The sequence below is a fragment of the Dipodomys spectabilis genome, unplaced genomic scaffold, assembly GCF_019054845.1.
Source record: "Dipodomys spectabilis isolate Male_0828 unplaced genomic scaffold, ASM1905484v1 ptg000297l, whole genome shotgun sequence".
In the NCBI taxonomy this organism is placed as follows: Eukaryota; Metazoa; Chordata; class Mammalia; order Rodentia; family Heteromyidae; genus Dipodomys; species Dipodomys spectabilis.
The window spans coordinates 16365248-16377714 of record NW_024870974.1 but is presented as its reverse complement, the minus strand read 5'-3'; the positions used below and the strand labels follow the sequence as shown (position 1 = coordinate 16377714).

Genomic DNA, 12467 nt, shown 5'->3' with positions numbered 1-12467 from the left:
TTACTTTCTAAAATACTGTAACATTTATTACAATCCCATATACAATGATACTGCACAATATAGAAATGTGCATAACATATGCCATATTGATCAATATCATCTACATTTTGTTTTGGAGAGAGTTGATCATTATATATGCAGGGAAGGGAAATGGCTCCCTGACCTTTGCTTTCTCCACCACACTCTCTCCCTTCAACCCTCCAGCTATCAATCAAGTTTCCATTTTGTTTCATGGCAGCAGACATCCCAAACACTCTTATTAGTACCTTGGCCTCTGACCTCACACTAAACCTTAACAGAAATGCAAGCCGTTAGTCTGTTATATAGTTCTCATTTCTTATAAATTGATTCATTTACATGTTCTCTTTTATGTTTCATTTTGGATCACAAAAAATATCCTTAGGAAGGAACTTTACATCATTAATACCCATCTAAAAAGTTCTCTATTTTTAATTAACAATAAAATCTAAAGCAGTCCTTTCAAAGAACATTATATAGCTAGTGTGTTTTAAAAAAAAAGAATGCCAATAATTAGAAGGACTGAATTGTTAAATGATATTATAATGATTAGAACAATTATAAGTTAATTCTGTATTTTTCTGGGATAATACAAGCTTAGGTTCCGGGGTTTAATGTCTAAAATAATTCCTGTTGGCCTTAAACATTTTACAATATTACTCCTTTTTTTTCCCTGTCCATTCAGTCTCTCCCAGGTATCCATTCCCTGTCCTCTTCTTCCTGCTCTTTGTTTTTCTTCCTGTTTTTAATAATACCTCAAATACTACCTCAAAGGCAATAACAACACAGGTTGGCATAACACTGAAAAGAAACAGGCTGCTCAGCCCTTTCCTTTAAAAAAAGAAAGAATCTTTTTTTCTAAGTATAATGGCAAAAGGTAATAACGTTAGCACTGGCATAAAAATTAGCTACAAAGTGTTTGTATGTTGCATTAGACAGGCAGGTCATGAACTAGACAAAGTATAGTTTCCTCAAGACTATGGTGAATTCAACTCCTCAAACTAAGACTCCAAATCTAAAACGAACCAATAGCCAATCTCTCTTTGGTGGTGTGGTCCTCTACTGTTCTAAAACCTGGTCATTTTTCATAAAATGTAACCTAGATACAATAAGTCCCATTTTATTACAACTTCAAGACCTATTACTTCCAGAGAATAAATTGAAAACTTTTTACAATTAGGAAATAAATGCTTATTCCTCTGTTCTAGAAGAACTGGAATTTCCACAAGTGAGTTCTGATCTACGTTCTTTACATGTACTGATAAACAAACTATAAAAAAAAGACATTAGGTTATTCAAAATAAAAAAGATGTATAGATGTTCTTTTGTCTCTTCTACCACAAATAAAGATATTATAATACCTCCATATTTCAAGAAAAAATACACATGTATATTTATTTCAAGATTTATCTACAAATAACAAAGATGAGTAAACTAATTACTAAAGATAAGTAAAATAGTATCAACTTAGTTGATATGAAGATTCAGTAGGAAAAAAATACAGTAAGTGGCCAGTGAGTTAGCGCTGGTTAATGAAAATGCTGGTTAGTGAAAAGTCAAAGAACATTTCACAGTTCAACTAGAACAAATATTGTCTTTGAGGGGAGTGCTAAGCTTTATTGGGAGTAATATCTTCAATTTTACATGGGAAAGGACTTCAGAGGACACAGACACCTGAATACTAGATCTCAAGTACTAAGCTCTCTATGATACACACAAATATATAACTTTGAAAGTAAAGAATATTTCCTAAGTTGACATGACACTTTAAAATACAATGTCTGATACATACCATTTAAAAAACAGGGGAAAGCCCTGTAATTTAAACGTTCCAATTTTTAATTAAACTCTTGGCAAATTTTATTACTTAATGAAGTCCTTCAATACTTCATTAAATAAGTCCCCATATATGTAAATTATATCCCATAACAGATGAAAGTAAACAGCCATTCAAACTGTAATTAAGAATCTCTAAAACCAGAACTTTTTTTACTTTTTTATTTTTTTTTTTGGCAGTCATGGGGCCTGAACTCGGGCCTGGTTACTGTCCCTCAGCTCTTTAACTCAAGGCTAGCACTCTACCACTTGAGCCACAGCAACACTTCTGGCTTTTTCCGCTTATGTGGTACTGAGGAATCAAACCCAGGGGCCCATGTATGCAAGGCAAGCACTCTACCACTGAGCCACCTTCCCAGCCCAGAACTTTCTTTTTCAAATAAATTCATTGCTACTTTGTGTCTCTATGGAAATGAAGTCACTCATCATCAACTCCATTGCAAATTATTATAACAGACTTATGATAGTGACAGAAAATGTAAGAAACTTTCTCAAAGGTGGAAATATATGAACAAAAAGACTCCATGAATGTATTACTCTAACTGTATATAAAATCTTGAAATTAAATAAACACAAATGAAATAAAGAACAAACACCCACTTGTTCCTTCTATAAGCAGTTCTTGTCCATGGCTACCCAAAAGTGTCCGAGAAAGAAAAGGTGCAAAATCCACAAAAATCTCTCGTAGAAGAGGAGCTGCCTTTTCCAAAGCATGTTCCAGTCTTTCTGTAATACTAATGGGAAAACTTGTGTTACTCAATTATTTAATACAGTTTATCAATTTTCCTTTTAAAAAGTCCACCTTCAAAGAAATGTAAAATTAGGTGAAATTTTTTAAATGACCTGAAAGGCATTACTGCTAAACACAAGCTCTCCTTCTTCATGGAATATCCATAATTCAACAACTCTTTTTAAAAGTCTGGTCACAATGCAGCAAGGGACATTTTGAAAAGCTTAGCAGGACAACTTTAATCAATTTTAGAGGTTGACCAAAGATATCAGAATGTGAAAATATTTCCTTTTCGTGGGGGGGGAGGGGGGGGGGATTCTAGGGTTTGAACTCTGGATGTCACACCCACTCCGTTCTCTTGTCAGATGATACTCTGCCATATGAACGACTCCTCCAGCCTGCCTTTTCCCGGTTATTTTTTATATAGATAGAGTATTAAAGACTTTTCTGCCCAACTGGCTTCTATCACAATCTTCCAGATTTCAACCTCTTGAGTAGCTAGGATTACATGCAAGAGACCTTTTGCTGTCCCTGAGAGATTTTGCTCAAGGATAGCGCTCTACACCTGAGCGACAGCTCACTTTCAGCCTTTTTGGTGGTTAATTTGGAAATAAGTCTTACAAATTTCCCTTCCCAGGATGGCTTTGAACCACGATCCTCAGACATCAACATCCTGATATTGAAAATCTTAACTCATCAAGTAAGTATCTTGCTTTTTATTCCCACTATAATCTAAACAAATCGAGACTTCTTTTTATTTATCTATTTACCACTCTACTTTGAGGTCAAGAATCACATCCTCATTTCCAAGTTTTTATCTACAACACACACTGCACACATAGGAGAAGTTATTAAATGTGTATATCCCCAAAGTCATAATATTTCTTGTAAGTATGTGAAAATGGAACTAGGTAACTTGGGGGCATGGGAGTTGGAAGAGATGAGGGAGAACAATGAAAGTGGTGACACTGATGTGCTGCATTAATAAATTAGTATGTTAAATTGAAGACTTTGTCTAGCTAAAGATCATTTTAAAAATAAAATAAAGTTACATTCTACTAAATTGACATCTATAACAATTTCTTTCTAATGAGATCAAATTCTCCTTTGAAAATTACATACTGCATGGATACATTTATAATGTTCTCAATTGACATCCTAATATATAGCTGTACATATATTCATACATACATAAACATGTCTAAAAAAGAAAAATCAAGCACCTCTCATCTCAAGAAATTGAGAGATATAGACACCTTTTTTTTTTTTTTCTTTTTTGGGTCTGGTCGTGGGGCCTGAACTCTGGGCCTCAGCTCTTCAGCTCAAGGCTAGTGCTCTACCACTTGAGCCACAGCGCCACTTCTGGCTTTTTTCTTTTTTGCTTATGTGGTGCTGAGGAATCGAACCCAGGGCCTCAGGCATGCAAGACAAGCGCTCTACCACTGAGCCACCTTCCCAGCCCAAGATATAGACTCCTTTATAAGCAAAATAAATACAAAATCCTTGTTTATCTCTGTCCATAACAAGAATACTTCCCACTTACATAAACAAGAATTTGTGAAACCATCAACACGAAGTACTGAAGATACTGCCATCAGTAATCATCTCTCCACAGGTAGTGCCCATAATACTATTCCTTCCTAGGTATCTCATACAACTATTAGTGCCTGTCTGATATCTAACTGCAAGCCTACACTGAAAATATTCCAGTTCACACATTGGTACTCTTATGGTTTTACCAAGTAGGGTAAGGAAAATCAAGAACTCTGTGTCCATTAAGGCTCTGGTGTGGAAAATGTTTTCACAGAATTAATTAAAATTTAAAGCACATATTCCCAATTAAATAGGGTGAGAACAAAAATCTATTTACAATTCAATATTATTGTAGTTTTGGTTTACAATTACTTGCTATTCAACTATTTTACAGAAAAAGAATACTGAACTGGAGATGTGGCTCAATGGTACAACTCCTGCCTAGTAAGTGCGGGGATCTGAGTCCAAATCTTAGTACCACCAAAAAGAAAAAAAAAATTATGAAACTCAATCACTCAATTTAAAATTATTTGAGATAGAAACCACAGCTAATATATTTTATTATGTATACAGCATTTTTTTGGGGGGGGGGTCTGGTCGTGGAGCCTGAACTCCAGAGTTCAGGGTGCTGTCCCTCAGCTCTTCAGCTCAAGGCAAGCACTCTACCACTTAAGCCACAGCACTATTTCCGGCTTTTTTCTTTTGTGGTGCTGAGGAATCGAACCCAGGGCCTCATGCATGCAAAGCAAGCGCTCTACCACTGAGCCACCTTCCCAGTCCCTACAGCATTTATTTTTACAAATAGCCATTTCTCATAAACATTTTTACATCTTATAATCTGAAATGAAATCAACTTCTAAAATATTCCCAAGCCTTCCATGTATGGGAAGAAGAGAGGCAAGAAGGGAGGAGGATGGAAGGAAGGAGAGAAGGAAGGAGGAGTAAGTTATTTTTAAAAGTCATCAAAAGACACAAATTATATCAAGTAAATAGCTTGAATACCTCATATTTGAAACCGGGTCTTCTGGAACTGAACCCACTGTTGGAACTGAAGGCAATTTTGCACTGGATGACCTACTTCCTATAAAAGAAAAATAACCAATGACGGGAAGTTTCTGTTTTTAGATACAAGGATTCAGACAAATAGAATCTTTATATCTGGCAACACAAATATATTACTGTGCATTAAATGCCCACTACCATTTGGATAACATTAAAGTCTAGCAAGTAATGTTTTATTGACTCTTTTCATATATAAACCCCAGTTACAAGTTCAGTTATCATTTGAAGCCATCCTTCTACCCTATGGAATGAAGACATAATAGCAAAGCAAAGTAAATTCTCATGGACCAAATTAGGTTCACAATTCCTTCTATTTAACATCAACTGTCAAGAGAAATTTACAAGAAGTACTTTTTTTTTGGGGGGGGGATGGGGGGTCTGGTCGTGGGGCCTGAACTCTGGGCCTGGGCACTGTCCCTCAGCTCTTCAGCTCAAGGCTAGCGCTCTACCACTTGAGCCACAGTGCCACTTCTGGCTTTTTTCTTTCTGCTTATGTGGTGCTGAGGAATCTAACCTAGGGCCTCATGCATGCAAAGCAAGAGCTCTACCACTGGGCTACCTTCCCAGCCCCAAGAAGTACTTTTTAACAGAACCAAAAACAGAAGCATATAGTTCTAAAGTTGGCTTCAGAGTTATGTATTTATTAAAATGAAAACTGTCTTTCATTTAGTCATCAGATAGCTCTGCCACAGTCATCAGTCATCTTAACTCCACATGGATCTGGACTGATAAATGGTCAATGAACAGAGGGGAAACCTTTCTTAAGTGGTTCAAGCACAATGTCCCTTTTATTTGTGTTATCACTGTAATTGTTATACAGAACTAACTGCATTTGTCACCCTATATTTCATTGTTGTATTTTCCTAGTTGCAAATAATCTATTTTGACAGTATTCAATCTCCTTCCTTCATCCTCCCTGTTAGACCAAGGCCTTCCTGCTAGGACCCCATAGAATCCATTTCTCTTCCTTTCTTTTTTTTTTGGTTGGTCGTGGGGCTTGAACTCTGGGCTTGGGCGCTGTCCCTGTGCTCTTCAGCTCAAGGCGAGCACTCTACCGCTTGAGCCACTGCACCACTTCCTTGTCACCCTATATTTCAATAGATGGTTTTTTTTTCACATCATAGGTGGCAATGGCAAGGCACAGCCTTTATTGGGGACTTTCATTTGATGGCAGAGATGTCTGGAGAGCACAGCACACTCACTAGAAGACTAAGAGGTGGTAGGCTGCTCCACTGAAATATCATACTGCCTCAGTCCCCAAACTTCATCCCTCTTTCCTCATTAGCTTCTGCCACCTTGAGACCATGGCACTTACTGGTCACTACTTACCTCTCCCTAGCCTAACTCCTTTGACTCATTTTTACAATATCCTTCTACATTATAGACTTTTTAAAAAACAGAAGGGAAAAGAAATCTACATTATAGACTTTTTAAAAACAGAAGGGAAAAGAAATCAAAGCCAATTTGTTAAAAAAAAAAAAACTTTCATTTATCTGAATAAAACACAGTCATGAATATTTAAAAACTATTGTCCCCTACAAGAAAATGCTTCCAGTGAAAGCTTGTCATTGGCCTTGCACCACACCCAGAACTTATGATAATAATTCTGACCCTAGTTTGAGTTGAAATGTATGCTAAAAATTTGACAAATGAAACAGTAATAATTATTTTCTGATACTACCTTTTAGAAAGTATCAATTTTCACACCTAAAACACTGCAAAAAACAGATTTTTTTTTAGGTCATAAAACTACTTAGCCAACAAAGACATTAATCATCAACAGCGATAATAAAAAAAATTCATGTGAAAGAATAAATGTATCACTAATTTCATAGGAGGTGGTCCTTCACTTCTGCCAGAGAGAAAATGCAATTTCTAACTGTAGTATTTTTTCAACTCACACAAAAGACCAGTTAATGATAAATTGTTTAAGATTAATCTTACATTAAATATTTCTATCAAATGATCACACATATGTAAATGCAGGCACTACCTTCCATAGTAAAAGGATACTGACTTATCTTTTTGTTATCTTGGCACTGATAAGCTGACTCCTTCAAACTGACAGTTTTCCAGACATTCAAAAGAACAAAAAGGGAAATGCAAATAGATCATCTGTCTAGCATCTATCCAGGGAGCAGCCAATTGTTTATTCAAGATCCCTACGGATCTAAATAAGTAATGTTCTTAGCAATAGTCACTAAAACAAATGTCAATTCTTAATCCCTAAACTTTGCTACACTGTGTGTATGTGTGTGTGTGCGCGCACGTGCGCATGCGCGTGCGCACGCATAGCTTGTATCTTCCTACCTGTCTCTTGGAACATTTAGTTCTTTGAGTGGTGATCTACATTAACAAAAATTCCTGGGGGAGGTAGGGAAGGATGTGAAGGTAAACAAAGGAGGAGGGCTGCAATGCTTGATAAGAAATGTACGCATTATCCTGCCCATGTAATTGTAACCCCTCTGTACATATGTTCACAAAAAAAATAAAATAAAATTTTAAAAAATAAAAATAAAAAAAATTCCTTATTAAATCAAAATTTCACTAGATGAATAAAGATAAGCCCTTTGGACTAAATATAAATATAAAGCAAAGACTTACAACTCAAATATTTTCCCACAACATTAAAGAATAACTTACTAATAATATTACTCCAATAAATAGAAGAGAGTATAGTAGTTTAGTAAATAACTAAATTTTGCCAATTTGTAACACTCAGCATATAAATTTTTGAGGAATGTGTGCTCAGTTCCTTTACTGAGCTAGGTTTAATTTTGTTCTAGTCATTTATGCTTTCAAGCATGGTGCAACATATTTGAAAAAAAGTAATGGCAATCAACATTCAGAACCAGAGTAGATCCTAGGTAATTAAATCTTTGTCGTATCTTTAATTTCTCCAGATTTTTATATAAGCTAGAAGCATTTGTGAAAAGCATTCTCTAGATTTTTTACATGCCCTAACTCACCTGGTGACTCTCCACCCACATCTGAGGCTTGGGCTGAATCCACTGAAGAAACCACACTGACAGCATTGGTAGGTGCAGTGGTAGGAGCACTTGTAGAAAGTGTGGAGGGTTAAGACTGCTGATTTTTTTGTTGCAATTACCACACTTCTATAATAAAGAAAGAAAATAGATTTTAAAATGCAAATCACTTGAGTTAATTACATAAATTTAAAAATAAAACCTGTAAGTTAATCTTTTCTATTTTTTTCTATCACTATTTTGATGTATAATTTAGAATATTTTTCCCAACATGAAATCAATGTTGCTCATACTTTATCTGCAGACAATTTGTTTTAGAAATAAGACAATGTTGGCAGGCACTGGTGGCTCATACCTGTAGTCCTAGCTACTCAGGAGGCTGAGATCTGAGGAACACAGTTCAAAGCCAGCCTGAGCAGAAACGTCTGTGAGACTCCTATCTCTAATTGAATCACACACACAAAAAAAAGCTGAAATTGGAGCTATGGCTCAAGTGGTAGAGCGTTAGCCTTGAGCACAAAAGCTGGGACAGTGCCCAGGCTCAGAGTTCAAGGCCCAGATATAAAAAAAACAATCCATGTTTTACACTTAAACTTACATTTACCACATGGGATTTTTTGTTTGTTTCTTGGTTGTGGGGCTTGAACTCTGGGCCTGGGCACTGTCCCTCAGTATTTCAGCTCAAGGCAATCACTCTTCCACTTGAGCCACAGGGTCACTTCCAGTTTTATGGTGGTTTACTGGAGAAAATTGTCTCACAGACTTTCCTGCCCAGGCTGGCTTTGAACCTCAGATCTCAGCCTCCTGAGTAGCTAGGATTACAGGCATAAGCGACTGGCTCCCGGCTCACACAGGATTTTTTTTTTTTATATTAGATAATCTTTAATTATTTAACAGATCAAATATAATCAAAAATATATTTTAAGAAACAAAATTTGAGACACTCAAGTAAAAAAGTAATTAACTTTTTAACCTCTAAACTAAAACAGAAAACTCAACCCGATTCTACAAAGATTTTAATGCACTGATAATATGACATCCTAAAAACTTAGAAATCTTCTAAGTTGAAAGAGCGCAGATCTTAAAAAACGTACATAGCTCCATTTTTCTTTTCTTAAGTCCTCAAGACTATATCCTTTAACAATGCTGCATATATAAAACAATGGATAAGGCATAAACTGAAAAAATATAAAAAAACAAATAATCAAAATTGTTTATCTGATGTATTCACAAAAAAGGGTATTTTATGACATACCAATTTCAATTAAAATAGAATAGTTTATACTAAAATAGTAACTAAAAGACCCTGTTAGACATAACTTAGAGGGCATTTTTAATTGAAATTGGCTCCATAAACATGCAAAAACCTAGTTAATGAGGTAAAAAGGACAGCTGATATATAACGCACTCCCACAGCAGCGCTTACTTTTAATTACCTGGTGTTAACCATAAGCCCAAAGTCTTCAATATCCAATTTATTTAATCACAGTTTTGTTGACAATACTATAACTACAAGCAGCAAGTATTCCCTCAGTAGCTTTAAAGTATTCCGTTTCTAAACAAAGTTACTTAGGTACTTGATCCCAATAAATGCATGCAGAAGGGGAAATTATGCAATTCCAATATTCCTTTTTGTTGTTATTTCAAAGAGAACACAAAGTGAATTAGGTTCCGTTTTACTTCAGTGCCTATCATATGAGGGCAAATACTGTTGCCAATTAAATCAACTTCTCTTGTGCTAGGCATGGCTTATCCAATGTACTTGGGGGTAGGTTGGAGTCACATCATTATAAGGGTGACTGCCAATGTTAACTATATACTAAAAAATAGAAGCAACAGCCACCTGAGCCCCTAATCCGAAACAGTGCACTAGTCATGGTAGCTCTATCAGATAAAGATTATCAACTTAAAGGGAAGTAGATATGATGTATATTTGTGTCTGTGTTTCCTCTATTCACATGTCTGGTAGTACTTTCAGAAAATAATACAAAATATTGTTTGTGCTTTTTTTCCCCCCACACTAAACAGAAATTTATAAGCCACTCTTTAAGAAAAGTCACTATACTCTAGCAACCTACTTTTGGAGAGAAAAAAGGAGAAATGTGAAGAATTCATTTTCCCATTTGTTTACAAAGGAAAGAATTATCACAATCTAGTTTCCTCAAGAAATAAACACGTAGTAAAAGAAGCAATGGAAAATACTGCTTAGGATAGTAAAACAGCTTTTTTCTACAATCAAAGGTTTAAACCAATGTCAACTCTATGACCTCAAAATTTCACCCCTAGGACTTTTCTTTAAAAAAAAATTAATTCTACAGAAGATATATACCATTATGCTCCCAGATACTTTATTTAAAAAAGCTAAAATTGAGAATGTTTCAAATGTCCTTTATGCAGGAAAATTAAAATTTCACATGGCTATATATTTAAACAATAAAATATTATCCAGCAATAAAATTATTCAAGAGGGAAATGAACATAAGAAGAAAGATATATCTCAAAAGCATTATGTTGAAAAAATATCCCTTACAGTATGTGAAGAATTCATATACTGTATTCACTTCTACAAGAGTTCTAGAACAGGCAAAACTAATCTACAATAGAAAAATCTGAATAATAGCTATTCTGGGGCACAGGGGCAGGAATTTGAAGAACAGCCACAACTACTGATATCCTGATGGCCATTTTTGTGCCTACTAGTCTATGAAATTGTCAGACTCATCAAATACTGCACTTAAGATTTCTGCCTTTGGGGCTCAGGGGTAAGGCTCAGTTGTAGAACATTGCCAACATGGTCCAGGTCCTAGGTTCAGTAGGAGGAGGAGAAAAAGAGGGAGAGAAGGAGGGAGAGAAGACGCAGATACAGAGACATGGAGAGTTGTGCTTTTCACTATGTGTAAATTTTACCTTTGAAAAGCCATATGGGTCTCTACTTAGGGAGCTGCAGTTTAAGCGTGAGGTGAACTGTTGTCTACAACTTACTTTGAACTGCATCCAAAAAGGAGGATTGACGAAGAGTTACATGATAAAGGAAATAAAACTAACAGCAACTAGCTTCTCAGTGATAGTTCTATGGACATCTGATGTACAGTTTTTTCAACTTCTCTGTAGGTTTGTCTGTTTTCATAATAATTCATTAGAAAACTAATAATAGAAAAATATTCACTGCAAATGCTGCATAATATGCAGAATCACTATTTGTCTGAGATGGCATCATTAAATACAACAAAAGAACTTGACTACTTCTAATCCTCATCTTACTGCTATTATGATTTTTGTCGTGAAAAAAAAATATTCTTTCACGCAGTTCAATGAATACTCCCTAAGATCTTGCATATACTTTTAAGAATGGTACATTTGAAATCTAGTCTCTTATATGCATTTACATTTTATTCAACATTCTTCACACATTTTTATAACATGCTCTGATGAGTCTTAAGCATACTCCAACTCTTCATTACACTATTCATCAAATAAAAGCCTTCCTCTTTATTCTACATGGCAACAGATCTTCTTACATTTCAAAAACTTGCTTAGTGGTAAGCCTTCCCAGATTCAAGTCAAAGTTCATAATGCACTATTCTGTTCATAAATTCTCCTACAAAATCTTTTATGTGACATGAAATTATAAATTCTAGTAGCAGCTTTTTCCCATTGAACCCTGACAATATGACAGGAATTATCCAGTTTGCAAAACAATCCAAACACAAATAATAATTCTATCTTAAAACTTTGCCTAAATAAATCATAGAACTGCACTACAAATCTACATTTGTCTAAAACTAGAGTATCTATTTCACCTATTTCCTTAAACTGACTTTTGTGGGAAAGTAAAGGACAGTACTCAGGTTTGAATTAAGAACCTCATATTTGTGAAGCAGGTACAGTTTTTTTTTTTTCTTTTTTTTCTTTGCTGTTGTTGTTTTTGGTTGGTAGTGGGGCTTGAACTCTGGGCCTGGGTGCTGACCCTCAGCTCTTCAGCTCAAGGCTAGTGCTGTACCACTTGAGCCACAATGCCACTTCTAGTTTTCTGGTGGTTTATTGGAAATAAGAGTTTCACGGACTTTCCTGCCTAGGCTGGCTTTGAACCTCAATCCTCAGATCATAGCCTCCCGAGTACTAGGATTACAGGCGTGAGCCACCAGCATCTGGCTTACAGCTCTTTTTTGTACCAACTATTTTTGAGATAGGGTCTCACTTTGTGCCTGGACTACTTTCCAACTATTTGATATTTTCCTATCCCAGCCGGAACAATAGAGGTGGCACTATCACACTAAGCTTTTTTCAATAAAAATAGAGTT

General features: G+C 35.6%; 1 protein-coding gene across 1 annotated transcript in view; it reads right to left on the bottom strand.

The window, feature by feature from the left end:
- The window catches only part of Lrba (LPS responsive beige-like anchor protein), a 443207-nt gene that overhangs the window by 313438 nt on the left and 117302 nt on the right, over positions 1-12467 (bottom strand). The window contains 4 exon segments of the mRNA XM_042701880.1: positions 2455-2588; positions 5120-5198; positions 8149-8257; positions 8259-8295. Coding sequence (XP_042557814.1) covers positions 2455-2588; positions 5120-5198; positions 8149-8257; positions 8259-8295 — 359 coding nt within the window.